This window comes from Crinia signifera, chromosome 1 (assembly GCF_055691185.1).
Source record: "Crinia signifera chromosome 1, ASM5569118v1, whole genome shotgun sequence".
Lineage (NCBI taxonomy): Eukaryota > Metazoa > Chordata > Amphibia > Anura > Myobatrachidae > Crinia > Crinia signifera.
In genome coordinates this window covers 40,631,574-40,652,591 of record NC_139217.1, presented here as the reverse complement: position 1 = coordinate 40,652,591, position 21,018 = coordinate 40,631,574, and the positions used below count along the sequence as shown (strand labels likewise).

The 21,018-nt window shown below is 47.0% G+C and overlaps 1 protein-coding gene across 9 annotated transcripts in view; it reads right to left on the bottom strand.

The window, feature by feature from the left end:
• Positions 1-21,018, bottom strand: part of DYSF (dysferlin) — a 248,303-nt gene that overhangs the window by 10,083 nt on the left and 217,202 nt on the right. For all 9 annotated transcript variants that reach the window (XM_083187755.1, XM_083188146.1, XM_083187910.1 and 6 more), the window contains 8 exons: positions 18,994-19,136; positions 16,556-16,695; positions 15,085-15,173; positions 13,711-13,806; positions 13,090-13,231; positions 6,120-6,219; positions 3,417-3,595; positions 54-163 (listed from right to left, as the gene is read on the bottom strand). In XM_083187755.1, coding sequence (XP_083043881.1) covers positions 54-163; positions 3,417-3,595; positions 6,120-6,219; positions 13,090-13,231; positions 13,711-13,806; positions 15,085-15,173; positions 16,556-16,695; positions 18,994-19,136 — 999 coding nt within the window. The remainder of the gene's footprint in view (positions 1-53; positions 164-3,416; positions 3,596-6,119; positions 6,220-13,089; positions 13,232-13,710; positions 13,807-15,084; positions 15,174-16,555; positions 16,696-18,993; positions 19,137-21,018) is intronic.

Below are 21,018 nucleotides of genomic sequence, written 5' to 3'. Positions count from 1 at the left end.
TAAATGTACTAAGCTGCAATACATAAGCAATTCAGTGAGTTAGGAGAACTTACTTGGGGTCCTCCAGTTTGGGGTTCATGTTCGGCTCTTCTCGGCCAATCCCAGCCGGACGCTCATCCCGCTCTTGTTCATTTACAATCTCTAGAGTCATTTCCAACTTTCCCTGAAAGAGAGGAACCACGGAGAGCAGCTGTGGATGAGATGCTCCTCACACGTTTAGGTTACACGTCTGATAGGCAGCAACGTTACAATGATGTCATATGTGCCGCGTTCCTGATATCCTGACATTTACTAAGATGTGTATTTTACTTCACATGTGATGTTGCTACGGGCAACCAATCAGATCCTGTCTGCTATCTTCTAGAGGGTGCTAAATAAATAAGAAGTCGATTCTGATTGGTTGCCCATAGCAACATCACATATGAAGCAGAATACACCTCTTAGTAAATTTCCCCCATCCTCTTTTTTTTTACGCAACATTTTTTATTTGATTTTATATGATAAATGCGAGCGACGCGGCCATTTTCAGTGGATATTTGCAGATCTTTCGCCGTGATGTTGGAACTTAAAGGGTTAACTAATAAGGTAATGGGAAAACAATTCATCAACATGAAAGGCACAATGTTGTGGAGGGTAGAACTCAGCTGTGGCCACAGATGCTATTACACTGTATCTGACTCTTATGTACCTCAAGACATTGCCCATTCGCAGGGGCGTAACTATAGCACCGCAGCCCCCGCCACCGCGGGGGGGGGGGGGGCGCTGTGCATGTGGGGGCGCCGGGGGCTGCGGTGCTATAGTTAAACCCCTCCTCAATCCCCCGCAGACTTACCTATCGCGCTGGTCCCGGCGGCTCCGTTCTTCTGCTGAGGACCACCAGAAAATGGCCGCCCCCATATAGCACACAGTTCTATGAAACTGTCTGCTGTATGGGGGCGGCCATTTTCTGGTGGTCCTCAGCAGAAGAACGGAGCCGCCGGGACCAGCGCGATAGGTAAGGCTGTGGGAGATTGAGGGGGGGTTTGCATGGGCGGCGGGGTAGGGGTGCTCGGCGGGGCGGCGGGGTAGGGGTGCTCGGCGGGGCGGCGACCGGGGGGGGGGCGCTGCCACTGCCCATTCGGTATCCAGACCCTAGGTCATTCAATAGGTCGACACCCTATGGTCGACAGTGAGACGTGGACATCTATGAATGGTTGGCATACTCATGGTCGGCAGAATCTAACAGTTGAAACAAGCTTTAGGTCGACCATGAAACGGTCGACATTCAAAATGTCCACAGAAGTTTTTCAGTAGACGAGTAGACATTGTGGGTCCATACATTGAATACACTGTATTCAGCCATGTGCGATGAGTCTCATTTGTATTTGGGATGGAGAAGCTGTACTGGACTAACCTTACCATGTGATCTGTGTCATCGTTTTGTTTGCATTTAAATGAATGCAAGCCAGACTCTCAGATGAACAACGTAATGACTGCAATAGGTATGGAGAGAGTTAAACATCCAAAGCTGTGTGTGTGTACCTTGGGGAACATGTGACTCGGTGAGCCAATAAGGAGACAAGGAATTAGTTAGCGGGATAGAGGGACAGGAAAGGGAGGAGTCTTCCTCTCTTTCCTGAAAAATGTTCCCGCCCTCCCCTTGTTGGATTGATGGTGGGTGGGTGTTAATCGCGTTGGCTGATAGGCGGGAAAGAACGGCAGGTTAAAGTCTTCATTCGGTGATGATGCAGCGTATATGGTCTGTTTTCGGTGCGCTCACCTCTCAATGACTTAGGCCTTCGCTGGATCACCCGCTCTGGGACAGCGAACCCACCCGGACGGGTGGGTAGTCAATGCAGTGGGTGGAGCGGATACCGCTTGATAGGGTAGGTATGATTACGTATGCTAGTTGTGGGGTGGAGCTTAGTTAATTAGCCGGTCTTTCTGGGCCACATTTATTTAACTAATTATGAAATCATTTAGCTTAAAATGCTTGAATAAATCAGCGAACAGTTTCTGCCAAACCAAAGTCTCCGAGTCTTTATTTCAGGTTTATTTTATTGTAAGATGATTAAATGTGTTATGCTATACATGTTAGTGGTCAAACATCTGGTACTAGGATGTTTAATATTATTCAGACCTCTTTGATATTAGTTATTAGTAATGCCTCATGAATATTAGTCAGGCCTCATGAATATTAGTCAGGCCTCATGAATATTAGTCAGGCCTCATGAATTTTAATCAGCCCTCCTGAATTTTAATCAGGCCTCATGAATATTAGACAGGCCTCATGAATTTGAATCAGGCCTCATGAATTTGAATCAGGTCTCATGAATATTAGTCAGGCCTCATGAATATTATGCAGGCCTCATGAATATTATGCAGGCCTCATGAATATTATGCAGGCCTCATGAATATTATGCAGGCCTCATAAATATTATGCAGGCCTCATGAATATTAGTCAGGCCTCATGACTTTGAATCAGGCCTCATGAATATTAGTCAGGCCACATGAATATTAGTCAGGCCACATGAATATTAGTCAGGCCTCATGAATATTAGTCAGGCCTCATGAATATTAGTCAGGCCTCATGAATATTAGTCAGGCCTCATGACTTTGAATCAGGCCTCATGACTTTGAATCAGGCCTCATGAATACTAGTCAGGCCACATGAATATTAGACAGGCCTCATGAATTTGAATCAGACCTCATGAATATTAGTCAGGCCTCATGAATATTAGTCAGGCCTCATGAATATCCAGCATAGTGGATATTAATCTCTTAGATCGCTGGTCAGGGCCAGTGTTCTCACTAGAGAACATTGGCCCTAACAGATCGCTCAGCAAACATCACTGGCATATCGCTGTGTGCTGAGCGATCATGCTGAGCGTTCTGGGTAGTCTAAGTATGTAGGCCCCTTAGGCTCAATGAACATAGTTTATTTCTGACTTTCACAGTGAAATGAGTACAACTAAATTTGCCTTAATACGATGGTGACATTAAAACGGACAATAAATACTTGATGTACAGTATAAAGAAAAATTGGAATTGTGGATAAAAAAGTATTTGGGATGTAAAACATGCTTTCCACCACATGAGTAAGCTCGGGGAAGTGATAATGTGGCTATTACTTTACTGTTAGGAGCTGACCGCCCAGTGATAAAGTACCAGCCGCTTTATCACCTCACCGAGCATAATAAAAGTTACAAAGTGTGAGGGCACAGATATCGACAAAGATAGAGGAAGAAAATAAGTCAAAGAAAAACGTCAAAGCGTTCTGATTGGCCAACCACGCTGATGTGTAAAGGGGAGCAGACCCAGATGATGACATACTGGTATTAGGGCCCACCCAGGACGCTGACATCATAATGATGAAAGCAATACACACTATCACATGGCCATTTTCCATTGGGTACAAGACATGCCAGGGTCCTTACAGCGAGGATCTTCTGGTCTCCCTCCATGCCCACACAAGGCCACCAGCCCTTTACGGTCTTCTGCTCAAACAGAGACACGGATCTGTCTGCGGAATCCGAGGCGTCCAGCAGCTCCAGGCTGCACTTCTCTGGCGTCTTCGCTGGCCTTGGCATCCGGTTCAGATCCAGCTGTACAGACCCTGAAAGCAGAGAGTTGTTTATTTGTTTGTAATCAGGCGCCAGCGTTCTACTTTGTCATTTTCTTAATTTCGTCCCAAAGTGGTTTCACTGGAAGAAACCCCAAACATATTACATGTACCAAAGGCCAATCTGAGGCCCCCACTGTGCTTCAGTAGACAGATGAATTTAATAATGACAGAGTTATAGTGGGAGGAGGTCGGACTTGTGTCACTGAGGGTCTCGGTAGACCTAGGTATACTTCTGCTGTCCTAGAACATCTCCTGGCCTGGGAGGGGGTGGTTAATACGTGTATCAATGCAAATCCAGATCGCTTTGATTAGCACCGGCTGTGTGATGTTTTGTGTAACCAATGTCCTCTGGAGGCAGCCATTTTGTAGTATGAACACATTCATGAGGAAGCCATCTATAAAATGGCTGAAAACTGGTGATATTGAGGCAAATCAGAGGCTGCTGAGCTACATTGTCATAGATAATGCACAGTTTTTGTCAGCTTGTGGGCGGTGGGTATACTTAATAAATCTGAGATGTTGCCTGTAGCAATCAGATTCTAGCTACAGTGAATATAAATGCAAACTATAAAGAAACAAAAGATATAAAACGATTGCCGATATCAGATTGGTTGGGAAGAACAACTTCTACACTTTTCAGTTTTATTAGCTTAGCAAATCTACCCCAAGGGCCTAATTCAGATTTGATCGCAGGACAAATACGTTTTCAAAATAGGCAAAACCAGGGGGGGTGATTCTGACTCAATCGCTATACAGCGAGTTCGGCCCTATCACAATGTTTTGGGCCTGGGCATGCGCAGCTCCCCTTTGCGAATTGGCTCAGAGTAGGTAAGCATGTGGGCGGGGTGGGGGCGGACGGCATTCGGAAAGGGAATTAACATACAAATAACGTTTTGACTAAATGTTGTAGTGACATTTTTGACACTATATTAAACCTTATTACAATATGAAGCAGTGATAAGGCAGGAGAAGTGATAAACTGCCTGGTACTTTATCACCGGCCAATCAGCTCGTAACTGTTCCTTTTTAAACCCAGCCTGTAACTTAACAGTCAGGAGCTGATTGGCCGGTGATAAAGTACCAGGCACTTTATCACTTCTCCTCCCTTATCACTGCTTCATACTGTACATCTACCCCTAAACCTTATAACCCTGCTGCCTAAACCCATCCCTTCCACCTAAACCCTGCCCCCCCAGGCAACCTAATCCTAAGCAATGTCGGGATCCTGGCGCTGGTCTACTGGCCACTAGTCGATGCTGGCGTCGGTATTCTGACCATCGGAATCCCATCCGTCAGGATGCCATCCCCAGAGGAGAATCATATTATCTGTTGCTAGAGTTTAATGAACCTTTTTGGCCTTTCGCAGCCTCTAATAATGAGCACATCTGAGGCCAGACCCAGAATACAGACAGATAAGTCTCTGCTACCCCTCTCGGAGCCCAGAAGCTGCTGGCAGGGGAGCGAGGCACAGGGAAGCCAGCGCTGATGGCATTGTTTAGAGCAAACCTCAATTACAATCATTTCAGCTTGGAATTAACATTTGATATTGTTCCTGCGCTGATTTCTTGGTACGAACTCAAAGCAACTTGACATAAGCTCCCATACATAAACCAGATGTGTGCTGGATCTGACTGACGCGGCGTGCCATGGAAATGCCTGTCTCTTCATGGTAGGCAACGGTCATAGCGTAGAGAAAGCTGGCGGGGCCATTAAAGCAGCTTCTGTCAGCAAAGCCACACGCTCTGCCGCTCTGGAGTCTCTCTCCATAACACAGCCCCTGCTCTGCCCAATGTTTAGGGAAACGCTCAGATCAGTGATGTCATGCGGGAACATGGTGTAATGGGCTTTGTGTACGGAGCACAATCACTTCCATTCTCTGTCAGCCCAGCAAGGGTATTATACTGACACCGAGCCGACCTGATTTGGGAGTGGTGGTGGTGGTGGGGGTCCTAAAGTCGGATTCCGGCGGTCATTCGCAGTGTATCGATACTCTACCTCTGTATGAATTCGCAGCCGTGTACTTTTGTGCTTTTTTTCCCTAAAAATATATCATATTTGCATCAATACGCAAATTATATGCACAAACAGACTCTGCTGATTAAAATGATATGTGGCATGGCTATATTCTGCGTGTGACTGCTGATCCAGGAATAACCTGTAACGTAGCATTTCTTATGCAGATAGATCCGCAGACTCACACAGAACATAGGCATGCTGCATATTACTTTAATCAGCAGAGTCTGCTTGTGCATGATGCCAGCCCTCACCAGGCATCTCTCGGCGCATGTCATATTGAGGCTATCGGCAACCAATAAGATTTTATCCATTATCTTCTAGAAAGTTAAATGAATAAGAAGTAGATTCTGATTGGTTGCTATGGGCTACATCCCATCATCAATAGAACCCCTGCGTCTCTGTATCTTTCCTATCAGGGAAACGGTATTAATGCCTAGTAGACAAGACTGTACATTACATATGTTTTCTGTTGCTGTTGGCTGCAATATTCACTCCTTACCTAAGTAGTCATCAAAGGAGAACTTGTCATTGTCCCATATCTGCATAATGAGAGTCGGGGGGATTTTATTTTCAGTCTGGTCCAAACTCCAGAAATGTTCCTGGAAGAGAAAGATGGGGTGTCATGTGGGTGTTGATTCCTCGGCTATAATACATGCTGGGGGTCAGGAATATTCAAGGTTACAGGGGAAGTCTAAACCAATTCATGACAATTCTGGCAATAAGTTACATTGCTGCCAACCTACCACTGTGTACTACAGCTTTACACTGCCGCATATCTACCTACTGTACCACTGTGTACCTCAGCCTTACACAGCCGCATATCTACCTACCACTGTGTACTACATCCTTACACAGCCGCATATCTACCTACCACTGTGTACTACAGCCTTACACTGCCGCATATAGTATCTACCTACCACTGTGTACTACCGACTTACACAGCCGCATATCTACCTACCACTGTGTACTACAGCCTTACACTGCCGCATATAGGGGGAAATTTACCAATATGAAAAACCTAGTTTTTCGTATTGGTAGTTTCCCTACGACTGCATACGACTGTTTAAGTCGTATGCAAAGTCGTGTTCCGGAGGATCAGTTACAAAGCAGTCATATACGACTGCTTTGTAACCCTCCGATGGTGTAATGATTCGTATTAGCGGCCGTATATACGGCCGCTAATACGAATTATTTCTAGCAGTCTGCACGGATCAGTCAGATCCGTGCAGGCTGCGGTGTAAAAAAATAGAAAAAAAAATGAAATATTAAAAAAAAAACGGCGTGGGGTCCCCCCCACAGCCGAAACCAGCACCAGGCTGAAGGAGCCGGGGCCGGTAATTAAAAATCAGGGAACCCGACAAATAGGGGTTCCCCGATTTTTAACAACCAGCCCCAGGCTCCAGGTCCGGGGCTGGTTCCCAAAATACGGGGGACAAAATGAGTAGGGGTCCCCCGTATTTTAAGAACCAGCCCCAGGCACAACCAGCCGGCAGGGTAATGTCACAGCCGGGGGACACTTATAATATAAGGTCCCGCGGCCAAAACATTCTCCCTACCGACCAGTCAGCCTGGCCAGGGGCCCTGGGGGAGTGGGGACCCCCCCAATGAAGGGGTCCCCCCCCTCCAGGACTTACCTGACCAGGCTGAAGCCTGGTGCTGTCCCCGGTGACCCTGGGCTGTGGTCACCGGGCTGATCTTGGTGTAAAAAATAGAATAAAAACCATTGTCTTTTACTGGTGAACTATGAGTCCCAGCAAGCCTCCCCCGCAAGCTGGGACTTGGAGAACCACAAGTCCCAGCCTGCGGGGCATTAAAGGGCCCGCTGGGTCTTGTAGTGCCACAGTAAAAGAAAGAGTTAAATAAACACACTGACACACGTGAAAAATAAAAGTTTAATACATACATAACACATACATACTGATACTTACCTTTCTTGATCCCGTAGGTAGCCCTGGTCCTGATGTCCTGTGTCGTCCATGTCGGCTGTCTGCGTCGTCCTCCAGGTCCATGTCGACGGTCCGTGTCGTCCTCCAGGTCCATGGCGGTGTCCGGGTTCGAAGAAATCCATGTTGGAGCTGTGGAAGGAAATCCTACTCACCTGTTCCTGCGCTGAAGAAGTCTTGTCTTGATCCGACGTAGTCCAGGTAATCTTCCTGCTGTCGCCGGTCCCCGCTGTCTGCGCTGTCCGTGCATCGCGCTGAGGAGAGATGCTGAAGTTTCATATTCGGCGCCTCTCCTCAGACTGAATTCTATTGGCCGCCTAGCGGGCCAATCAGGAGCCGACTTTCTCGGCTCCTGATTGGCCTGCTAGGCGGCCAATAGAATTCAGTCTGAGGAGAGGCGCCGAATATGAAACTTCAGCATCTCTCCTCAGCGCGATGCACGGACAGCGCAGACAGCGGGGACCGGCGACAGCAGGAAGATTACCTGGACTACGTCGGATCAAGACAAGACTTCTTCAGCGCAGGACCAGGTGAGTAGGATTTCCTTCCACAGCTCCAACATGGATTTCTTCGGACCCGGACACCGCCATGGACCTGGAGGACGACACGGACCGTCGACATGGACCTGGAGGACGACGCAGACAGCCGACATGGACGACACAGGACATCAGGACCAGGGCTACCTACGGGATCAAGAAAGGTAAGTATCAGTATGTATGTGTTATGTATGTATTAAACTTTTATTTTTCACGTGTGTCAGTGTGTTTATTTAACTCTTTCTTTTACTGTGGCACTACAAGACCCAGCGGGCCCTTTAATGCCCCGCAGGCTGGGACTTGTGGTTCTCCAAGTCCCAGCTTGCGGGGGAGGCTTGCTGGGACTCATAGTTCACCAGTAAAAGACAATGGTTTTTATTCTATTTTTTACACCAAGATCAGCCCGGTGACCACAGCCCAGGGTCACCGGGGACAGCACCAGGCTTCAGCCTGGTCAGGTAAGTCCTGGAGGGGGGGGACCCCTTCATTGGGGGGGTCCCCACTCCCCCAGGGCCCCTGGCCAGGCTGACTGGTCGGTAGGGAGAATGTTTTGGCCGCGGGACCTTATATTATAAGTGTCCCCCGGCTGTGACATTACCCTGCCGGCTGGTTGTGCCTGGGGCTGGTTCTTAAAATACGGGGGACCCCTACTCATTTTGTCCCCCGTATTTTGGGAACCAGCCCCGGACCTGGAGCCTGGGGCTGGTTGTTAAAAATCGGGGAACCCCTATTTGTCGGGTTCCCTGATTTTTAATTACCGGCCCCGGCTCCTTCAGCCTGGTGCTGGTTTCGGCTGTGGGGGGGACCCCACGCCGTTTTTTTTTTTATATTTCATTTTTTTTCTATTTTTTTACACCGCAGCCTGCACGGATCTGACTGATCCGTGCAGGCTAAAACGCAAATAGAACAGGAAAATGGTGTTCTATTTTCCTGTCGTATTTGCGTGGGTGTTTTACACCACTAAGCAGCCGTATTATCAGTACGGCTGCTTAGTAAATCAGAAACCACCATTCTTTTGAATGGTGATTTCTGTCGTATCCTATCGATGGTGTAGACATTCGTATTTGTAACTACAAATACGAATGTTCCATCTTTAGGACTACGAATTGTTGTATTTTTGGGATTGTAAATCCCGAAAATACAAATTCGTAAAAAAAAGGTGTATTTCTGCCTACGAATACACCTTTTTTCTACGAATCCATTTTGGTAAATTTCCCCCATAGTATCTACCTACCACTGTGTACTACCGACTTACACAGCCGCATATCTACCTACCACTGTGTACTACAGCCTTACACTGCCACATATCTACCTACCTCTGTGTACTACAGGCTTACACTGCCGCATATCTACCTACCACTGTGTACAACAGCCTTACACAGCTGCATATCTACCTACCACTGTGTACTACAGCCTTACACTGCCACATATCTACCTACCACTGTGCACTACAGCCTTACACTGCCACATATTTACCTACCTCTGTGTAGTACAGCCGCATATATACCTACCACTGTGTACCTCAGCCTTACACTGCCGCATATCTACCTACCACTGTGCACTACAGCCTTACACTGCCACATATCTACCTACCACTGTGTACTACAGCCTTACACTGCCATATATCTACCTACCTCTCTGTACTATAGCCTTATACTGCCGCATATCTACCTACCTCTGTGTACTACAGCCTTACACAGCCGCATATCTACCTACCTACAACTGTGTACTACAGCCTTACACTGCCATATATCTACCTACCTCTGTGTACTACAGCCTTACACTGCCGCATATCTACCTACCTCTGTGTACTACAGCCTTACACAGCCACATATCTACCTACCACTATGTACCTCAGCCTTACACTGCCACATATCTACCTACCACTGTGTACTACAGCCTTACACAGCTGCATATCTACCTACCACTGTGTACTACAGCCTTACACAGCTGCATATCTACCTACCACTGTGTACTACAGCCTTACACTGCCGCATATCTACCTACCACTGTGTACCTCAGCCTTAAACTGCCGCATATCTACCTACCACTGTGTACCTCAGCCTTACACTGCCGCATATCTACCTACCACTGTGCACTACAGCCTTAAACTGCCACATATCTACCTACCACTGTGTACTACAGCCTTACACTGCCATATATCTACCTACCTCTGTGTAGTACAGCCTTACACTGCCGCATACAGTATCTACCTACCTCTGTGTACTACAGCCTTACACTGACACATATCTACCTACCACTGTGTAATACAGGCTTACACTGCCGCATATCTAACTACCACTGTGTACTACAGGCTTACACTGCCACATATCTACCTACCTCTGTGTACTACAGCCTTACACTGCTGCATATCTACCTACCACTGTGTACTACAGCCTTACACAGCTGCATATTTACCTACCACTGTGTACTACAGCCTTACACTGCCGCATATCTACTTACCACTGTGTACCTCAGCCTTAAACTGCCGCATATCTACCTACCACTGTGTACCTCAGCCTTACACTGCCGCATATCTACCTACCACTGTGCACTACAGCCTTACACTACCACATATCTACCTACCACTGTGTACTACAGCCTTACACTGCCATATATCTACCTACCTCTGTGTACTATAGCCTTAAACTGCCGCATATCTACCTACCTCTGTGTACTACAGCCTTACACAGCCGCATATCTACCTACCTACCACTGTGTACTACAGCCTTACACTGCCATATATCTACCTACCTCTGTGTACTACAGCCTTACACTGCCGCATATCTACCTACCTCTGTGTACTACAGCCTTACACAGCCACATATCTACCTACCACTATGTACCTCAGCCTTACACTGCCACATATCTACCTACCACTGTGTACTACAGCCTTACACAGCCACATATCTACCTACCACTGTGTACTACAGCCTTACACAGCCGCATATCTACCTACCACTGTGTACTACAGCCTTACACTGCCGCATATCTACCTACCACTGTGTACTACAGCCTTACACTGCCGCATATCTACCTACCACTGTGTACTACAGCCTTACGCTGCTGCATATCTACCTACCACTGTGTACATCAGCCTTACACTGCCACATATCTACCTACCACTGTGTACTACAGGCTTACACTGCCGCATACAGTATCTACCTACCACTGTGCACTACAGCCTTACACTACCACATATCTACCTACCACTGTGTACTACAGCCTTACACTGCCATATATCTACCTACCTCTGTGTACTATAGCCTTAAACTGCCGCATATCTACCTACCTCTGTGTACTACAGCCTTACACAGCCGCATATCTACCTACCTACCACTGTGTACTACAGCCTTACACTGCCATATATCTACCTACCTCTGTGTACTACAGCCTTACACTGCCGCATATCTACCTACCTCTGTGTACTACAGCCTTACACAGCCACATATCTACCTACCACTATGTACCTCAGCCTTACACTGCCACATATCTACCTACCACTGTGTACTACAGCCTTACACAGCCACATATCTACCTACCACTGTGTACTACAGCCTTACACAGCCGCATATCTACCTACCACTGTGTACTACAGCCTTACACTGCCGCATATCTACCTACCACTGTGTACTACAGCCTTACACTGCCGCATATCTACCTACCACTGTGTACTACAGCCTTACGCTGCTGCATATCTACCTACCACTGTGTACATCAGCCTTACACTGCCACATATCTACCTACCACTGTGTACTACAGGCTTACACTGCCGCATACAGTATCTACCTACCTCTGTGTACTACAGCCTTACACTGACACATATCTACCTACCACTGTGTACTACAGGCTTACACTTCCGCATATCTACCTACCACTGTGTACTACAGGCTTACACTGCCACATATCTACCTACCTCTGTGTACTACAGCCTTACACTGCTGCATATCTACCTACCACTGTGTACTACAGGCTTACACTGCCACATATCTACCTACCTCTGTGTACTACAGCCTTACACAGCCACATATCTCTTCCTTTTAAAAAAAAAAATATATATATATATATATATATATATATATATATATATATATATAGAATAGGTAAAGTACAGGCACTCAGGGACTACCATTGTAGGTGAATACAAGGGCCAAGTTTATTCCATTGCGGTCTGGTCAACGTTTCGGAGACCCTGTCGACCTTCAGTCTCTGTCAACCTTCCGGTGTCGACCTAAGGATTGTCGACCTTTCTTGTGCCAACCTAACATTTCATCAAAGCATGCTTTCCCCATGAATCCAGACACATCAGTGCAGCACTGGATGAAACATGCAAGGGTCTTTCAGGAGACCAGAAACTCACTGACCTTTTATACACACACACAGATTACAAGCAAACAGATCACAGGTGAGGATGGTTACCTTTAGTAGCCATTCAAACCCGTTTGTGTCAACTTGTGTGCATGTTATCAGGCCAAAATCTCCAGGCTATGTAAACTTTTGATCAGTGTCATTTGGGTAGTTTCTGTTGTCATTCTGATTTTAAAAGAGGAAACACCGTTGTGTGACAATAAATGGCTTCACCCAACCACTAACCATGAGTGAAAGAAAAGTTTGTGAGTTATCATTCATATTCACTGACAAATGGCCTGAAAATCACAAATTCTGCTAGGGTATGTAAACTTATGAGCACAACTGTATATTTCTATATATACACACACACGCCTTTAATTTCCCTTTCTAGGATAGGTACAGAGAGGGTCATGTGTTCCCTACAGCTAGAGCAGCCTATGGCAGCAGCTGTGTTTCATGTAATACATCCTCATGGACTACTGAACTAACAGGAGAGACTTCTGCTCCGATCGTTTATTTAAATACCAAAGCAGTTTCCAGGTTTCACCAGCTCTGCTCTCGTACAAAGAGCTGACACAGGTCCGAGCTGCCTTCAGACAGCCCGGGCTTTGTACAGCGCAAGTCCCTGAGCTGCCCTTACCTTCACAGACACTGCGCAGACCTGCTCCGCAGGAAGATAATCAAAGGGGAACACGAATCGCCAGTTGAAGTTTCCTTCGCCTCCCATAGACCTGTAGTGAACATCTGTTTTTTGTTTATTTTCTTCATGGCCTATCAGCCAGCTACGGGAGGAGACACAGGACGCAGTCAGAGGAAGTATATTTGTACAATGTATGCAACATGTCATCGGAACAAAGGCATTACTTTCATTTAGCGCTCCGAGCTCTGGCAGGCTACCACCTATACGGGAGAAATGTGTATATACCGCTCCTGGACTTTGTATAAACCAGGTCAATGTGTTGAGCGTTTAAAACCTCTCAGAAATGTTCTTATTCCATAGTGGAGGTATTCTGACTGGCAGCTGTGTAGAATAAAGGGACGATTTATCACTGCGTATATAAAGTCCCCCGTCGCCCACAATTATCAATAACCAATATTGTAGCGGCAGCGGAGAACCGCAGTAGAGGTCCAGAGCGTTAGAGTTAACTGATCGCTATATATATATATATTTATTTATGCAAGGTTTGGTACAGGTCTGCCGTGTGTGGTACTGTGGCAGTGATCCCACATGAGAACGTGACACGGGATAATGTCCTCTCACCTCTTCACATATATATCGCTCATCTTCTCGCCTGTGACAGAGACATCATCCAATATCACATCTCTCGTGTTCCAGATGATGCAGCGCAAGTAGAACCTGAGTAATGGAGAATGAATTTTTAGAATTCCCCACGATTCAGCGGAGACTAACAGCAAGCACCACCCGGCTTTGGTTCCTACAAGTCTAGTTTGCATACTGTACATCTCTGATGGTGGGGAGTTTGTGCATGCACAGAGCCCGTTCCAGGTACTACATCGTCACACCCAACTACACACCCAAAAATATTCTGCGGCACACCTGCGTTCTAGAAGTTACTCCCCCGCCAACCACCCACAATGAGCACCTGACTGTCAATCACTCTGCATATAGATAAACACTACGAGCGGCAGCACTATTAGACTTTAGTGCATGTTATAGTGGGTGTGGTATGCGGTTCCGACAGTCGGGATCCCGACAGTTATTAGCCCGACGTCGGGATCCCGACTGGCAGACAGCGTGGCCAGCTGCGCTGGCCACCAATTCTATTCTCCCTCTATGGGGGTCGTGGAGCCCCACGAGGGAGAACAGACGACGGCCGTCGGGATCCCGGCCATTGGTGTTTTAACAATCGGGACCCCGACTGTTGGGACCCCGTCATAGTACCAATGTTTTGCCTATATTGGATTTTGAGTGGGATTTGGTTGTATATTCGATTTTAGATTCGGTAGTAAATCTCCCCATTGCAAAGTTGAATGCAAAATTACCAAAAATCCTAAATTGAACATAAATAAATCTACCCCTATAACTGGAAGACACTCAGCTAGGGTCCCCTACCTTAATGAGATATCAAGCAGCTGAGTGTGCATTACAAGAGCCGTGTGCCAGGGCAAGAGCAGAGTGGCAAAAATAGGTAAATGCAAGGGAATGCCGGCCCTTGTAGAACTCAGAACCATACGAGAATGATACCTCGTAAGACTAAATGGGACGTTATGTGATCAGCCAATAAGAGCAGCTTGCATCAGGCTGGAATGTGGGAAAGCCACTCTTTATGGCTCGTAGAATGAAGACACCTTCAAGGCCAATTAAAGTAATTAATGTGCTGTACATGGTGGCTCTGTAATGGATTAATACTACAGACCGGGACACGCCGTTACACGAGAGGGCCCTGGAGACGGTCATGGTATATTAGATCTACAATGCCTAGGTCCACATCTATAAGGTCAACCACTATTGGTCGACAGTGAAAACGTCAACAGTCAAAAGGTATACATGGTCAAAAGGTCAAAAGTCATAAGGTCACATCCAATTCTAAGACATGAGCATTATGCACCTGGGCCAGTAGGCAATGTCTGACCAGCACTAGGGAACACATGAAGAATGCCGCACATCTCTCACCTTTTCGCCTTTCTCGGTGTTATATTAAATGGTGGGCCGGGGGTTCCCAGGGACTTCGGAAATAAGTCTACCCACATCTGCAGCTTTCCCTAAAAACAAGACATGCTTATTATGGAAGAACAAGAAAACGGATGTTAGTACAAAATGGCCACCATAGTGACAACTGAGACTAAATGAAAATGGCTGACACTGTTGGGGTTATTGAGACACTAAATAAAAAATGGGGGGGGGGGAGGGATAAAAATAACCAAGACTCTATAGACTTTTAAGGCTATTAATTTAAGTAATAAACATTTTTACTGAAAATAGAGGACATTGAGGCTCCCTGATGGACACATTCGCAACCTGGCCATAGGGATACGCTCAGGAAAAAGAGTACCTGTGTACATGTGTCCAGTGAGATGCATCTAAAGACACATCCTGCTGATATATAGCAGCATTATCCCGAGATTCTGGTCAGGCACACCATTGTTTACAGGATCAGGTTCTCAAAGTCGGTCCTCAGGGCCCCACACAGTGCATGTTTTGCAGGTCTCCTCACAGAATCACAAGTGAAATAATTAGCTCCACCTGTGATCTTTTTAAATGGGTCAGTGAGTAATGAATACAACTGTGCACCTTCCGGGTGACCTGGAAAACGTGAACTGTGTGGGGTCCTGAGGACCGAGTTTGAGAACCCCTGGTCTACAGGCCCTTGCAGTTCTGTGCCTTTTCCACCTCTTCACCAGAGTTCCCAACCATGATCCTCAGGGCACACTAGCTGTCCAGGTTGTAAGGATAGCCCTACTTTAGCACAAGTGACTGAATTAATATCTCAGTTGATATAACATCTGTGCTCAAGCATGGATATCCTTACAACCTGGACTGTGTGTATCTTGAGGACCAAGGTTTGGACTTCCTTGCCAGCTGCATTTGCAGATGTGAGGCTGCGGCACAGTCCAAAATTCAAATAGGGGAGACACATCAACTGCCTCCCCATACTCTGCCAAATATCGCCAGCCGGAACACCTTGGCAGTAGGTGTGTCTAACCTATTTGAATGTTAGACTGTTCCGCAGTCCCACCTCTGCAACTGCCATGGCAAGGAAATCCAGGAATCCATTTTGTCCCTCCAGGAATAGGTCATGTTGGGAAATATGTGATAGCACTTCCACAAAGGATAAATAAATTAAAATATATATGAAAACAAAGCGTTCTGATCCAATAACATATACTGGCTCTTCCTTAAATAACGGAATACCATGAGCCTCGGACGAAAATGGCAAACGGCTGGTAAATACAGAAGCTGGGAAATACATAAGTGAATGTAATGTAGTTTCGTGTCCTATGTTCCACCAGCGCACATGTCCTGACCTCCACTCACAGGTTCTCTCCCTGACTCTATTTGCCTTCGATCTCGATAATACCAATACGTGTGGGTATACTCAGTGCGCCTCCTGACACTTTACTGTGCATGTAATAAGATGCCATACCTGTTCTATATCGGGCTGCAGGGGACTGTACAGGGACCTCGTCTCCACGTGTTCACACACAAGGCCCTGTTTACGCAGCACGTACAGCGCCAGGCGCTCCTCGGGGGGTCCCAGGTGCGGATTAGGGAATTTACTGTCTTCTGTTAGATGAAAACAAGTCACAAAAAAAGAGTCACACCTATTTCACTGAAATGCATTTCCTTAGATCTGGTCCTTTAATGAGCACAGACAAGTTGCATCTTTTTGGCCAGTTTAATACATACCTTTCAATATGACCCATTCCTGAAGGGACAAAATGCTCTGTTCCTGGATTTCCTTGCCAGTGGCAGTTGCAGATGTGAATCTGCGGCACAGTCCAAAATTCAAATAGGGGAGCCACACCAACTGTCTCCCCATACTCTACCAAATATCACCAGCTGGAACACCCTGGCAGTAGGTGTGTCTCCCCTATTTGAATGTTGGACTGTTCCGCAGTCCCACCTCTGCAACTGCCACTGGCAGGGAAATCCAGGAACAGAGCATTTTGTCCCTTCAGGAATGGGTCATGTTGGGAGATATGTTATTAGAACAAGGGGGTCATCAAGTGCACTCATCGTTTGGTGTATTTTCCAGGTGCAGCAGTTACGTTACTGGCTTTTATACAAGTATGACTCAGACTGGCATCGGACCCAGGGTCCCCAAGGAAGCACAGAGTATATGAGATAGGTGGTAGGTTTGTGTGAAAATGGCTGCATGTGACAGGGGCAGTGATATGATGTAAGAAGAATGGAGGCAGCAGGAAGCCACAGACTGAGAGTTATATAATGGGAGGAGCAGGGTCCCCAACAGCACAGAGTATATCGCAGAGGAATGATGCGCCAGTGAGGACAGGGCTGCATGTGACAGGGCCAGTGATATGATGTGAGGAGGGGTGCAGTGCAGTGAACGCCCTTAGAAGGGCTATTGCGGCATGGCACTGTTGACAGATAATCAAAATGCATCAATAAGAAAAATAACAAACAAGTACAAACATCTGCCTGCGCACCGCTAGCCGGCACGTGCTTCGCAGATTTTAGCTTCCTCAGGGCCCTGCTCTTATTGCTCACACCTGGTCTGTTGGTCCAATTCAGCCCACACAGACCAAGAGCACACTGTTCTAAAGTTGAATCAGCACATATACCATATCTTATCACAAACATCTGCCTGCCACCTTAGTTTTAAAGTGTGTTACCCCACCCTTGTTTGTTGCTATATGTATATTTTTTATCTCGCAGCTCTTAAAAGAAAATAATAAAGGTTACGTTTTATTCTTTATTGGTGCACCGACATAGGACATCCTTTTCTTCTCTTGTTCTTGTTAAATCTTCTTGTCCGAGGTAGCACACCCCCACTTATGTTATGATCATTCCAGTGTATTAAAATCCAGGGGGTCCACCCTATATACCCATGTGCCTTGTGCGACCTATCACATCCCTCTGTATGAGTTATTTAGTAGGATGATCAGGATCCCCCAGCAGCACAGAGTATGTCAGTAGCTGAGTCATGTGTCATGAGGACAAGGCTGCATGTGACCAGAGAGGTGACATGATGTGAGGAGGGGAATGGAGGCAGCAGGAAGCCAAAGACTGAGAGTTATATAGTGGGAGGAGCAGGGTCCCCAGCAGCACGGAGTATAACAGGAGATGAGTGATGTGTCAGTGAGGAGAGGGCTGCATGTGACATGGCCAGTGACATGATGTGAGGAGGGGAATGGAGGCAGCAGGAAGCCGCAGACTGAGAGTTATATAGTGGGAGGAGCAGGGTCCCCAGCAGCACAGAGTATATCAGGAGATGAGTGATGTGTCAGTGAGGACAGAGCTGCATGTGACAGGGGCAGTGACATGATGTGAGGAGGGGGATGGAGGCAGCAGGAAGCCACAGACTGAGAGTTATATAGTGGGAGGTGCAGGGTTCCCAGCAGCACGGAGTATATCAGGAGATGAGTGATGTGTCAGTGAGGACAGAGCTGCATGTGAAAGTAGCAGTGACATGATGCGAGGAGGGGAATGGAGGCAGCAGGAAGCTGCAGACTGAGAGTTATATAGTGGGAGGAGCAGGGTTCCCAGCAGCACAGAGTATATTAGGAGATAGATGAGTGATGTGTCAGTGAGGACAGAGCTGCATGTGACAGTAGCAGTGACATGATGCGAGGAGGGGATTGGAGGCAGCAGGAAGCTTCAGACTGAGAGTTATATAGTGGAAGGAGCAGGGTCCCCTAGCTGCACAGAAGAGTTATGTCTCCTTAGGTGGAAAGATTGTGGCATGAAATACAGCTCTACAGTATATGGAATAATAATGACACATCAAACTTATTTAATACTGGGAGAAAGTGATTTGCAATAACATTTGTAGCTTAGACCAAACAATGTAATGTATTTGAATAACATGGGTATATATGTATCATATATACAGCAGCTCACCCAGGCCAGAGATGTTGAATTCATGATTCCGGAACACAACCCTGTTGTTCTTGTAGACTGGAGGCTTCAAGTTGCGTTGCTGGGCATATATGTGAAGCAGTTGGGAAGGTCGGAGTTGGTCCCGCCACTGGTTCGGTCCAGAGCTGCACAGAAGATGGAACAGATTACATAACGCTCTCACAGGTATTAAATACTGCCACCTGGAGGACTGAAGGCTTTGTATAATGAGGAGCTGGACCATATCTGAGAGAATCCATGAATCACTGAATCTAGTGTTGGTTATAAAAGTAGTATTGGAAGATACTGTATTTTGAGATCTACCAAAGGAATGGCAAGGGGTATCTGGTATCTGGGTGGAAGAAAGACACCAAATGGTCGAAGTTAATAGGCCATAGGCAGAAGGTTAGGAAGCAGAAAGAGATGTTTAGGGCCAGGCCATAGGCAGAAGGTTATGCTGCAGAAGGAGATGGTTAGGGCCAGGCCATAGGCAGAAGTTTAGGAAGCAGAAAGAGATGTTTAGGGCCAGGCCACAGGCAGAAGGTTATGCTGCAGAAGGAGATGACTAGGGTTAGGCCATAGGCAGAAGGTTAGGCTGCAGAAGGAGATGGTTAGGCCATAGGCAGAAGGTTAGGCTGCAGAAGGAGATGACTAGGGTTAGGCCATAGGCAGAAGGTTAGGCTGCAGAAGGAGATGGTTAGGGTTAGGACATAGGCAGAAGGTTAGACTGCAGAAGGAGATGGATAGGGTTAGGCCATAGGCAGAAGGTTAGGCTGCAGAAGGAGATGGTTAGGGCCAGGCCATAGGCAGAAGGTTAGGTTGCAGAGGGAGATGGTTAGGGCCAGGCCATAGGCAGAAGGTTAGGCTGCAGAAGGAGATGGTTATGGTTAGGCCATAGGCGGAAGGTTAGGCTGCATAAGGAGATGGTTATGGTTAGGCCATAGACAGAAGGTTAGGCTGCAGAAGGAGATGACTAGGGTTATGCCATTGGCAGAAGGTTAGGCTGCAGAAGGAGATGGCTGGGGTGAGGCCATAGGCAGAAGGTTAGGCTGCAGTAGGAGAGGGTTAGGGTCAGGTCATAGGCAGAAGATTAATCTGCAGAAGGAGATGGCTAGGGTTAGGCCATAGGCAGAAGGCTAGACTACAGAAGGAGATGGTTAGGCTATAGGCAGAAGGTTAGACTGCAGAAGGACATGGTTAAGGTTAGGCCATAGGCAGGTTAGGCTGCAGGAGGAGATGGTAAGGATTAGGCTATAGGCAGGTTAGGCTGAAGAAGGAGATAGTTAGGGTTAGGCCATAGGCAGAAGGTTAGGCTGCAGAAGGAGATGGCTAGGGTGAGGCCATAGGTAGAAGGTTAGGCTGCATAAGGAGATGGTTAGGGTTAGGCCATAGGCAGAAGGTTAATCTGCAGAAGGAGATGGATAGGGTTAGGCCATAGGTAGAAGGCTAGGCTGCAGAAGGAGATGGTTAGGGTTAGGCTATAGGCAGACGGTTAGACTGCAGAAGGACATGGTTAAGGTTAGGCCATAGGCAAGTTAGGCTGCAGAAGGAGATGGTTAGGGTCAGGCCATAGGCAGAAGGTTAGACTGCAGAAGGAGATGGTTAGGGTTAGGCCATAGGCAGAAGGTTAGACTGCAGAAGGAGATGGTTAGGGTTAGGCCATAGGCAAGTTAGGCTGCAGGAGGAGATGTTAGGGCAGAAGGCTGGCTGCAGAAGGAGATGGTAAGGATTAGGCCATAGGCAGGTTAGGCTGAAGAAGGAGATGGTTAGGGTTAGGCCATAGGCAGGAGGTTAGGCTGCAGAAGGAGATGGTTAGGGTTAGGCCATAGGCAGAAGGTTATGCTGCAGAAGGAGATGGTTAGGGTTAAGCCATAGGCAGAAGGTTAGACTGCAGAAGGAGATGGTTAGGGTTAGGCCATAGGCAAGTTAGGCTGCAGGAGGAGATGTTAGGGCAGAAGGCTGGCTGCACAAGGAGATGGTAAGGATTAGGCCATAGGCAGGTTAGGCTGAAGAAGGAGATGGTTAGGG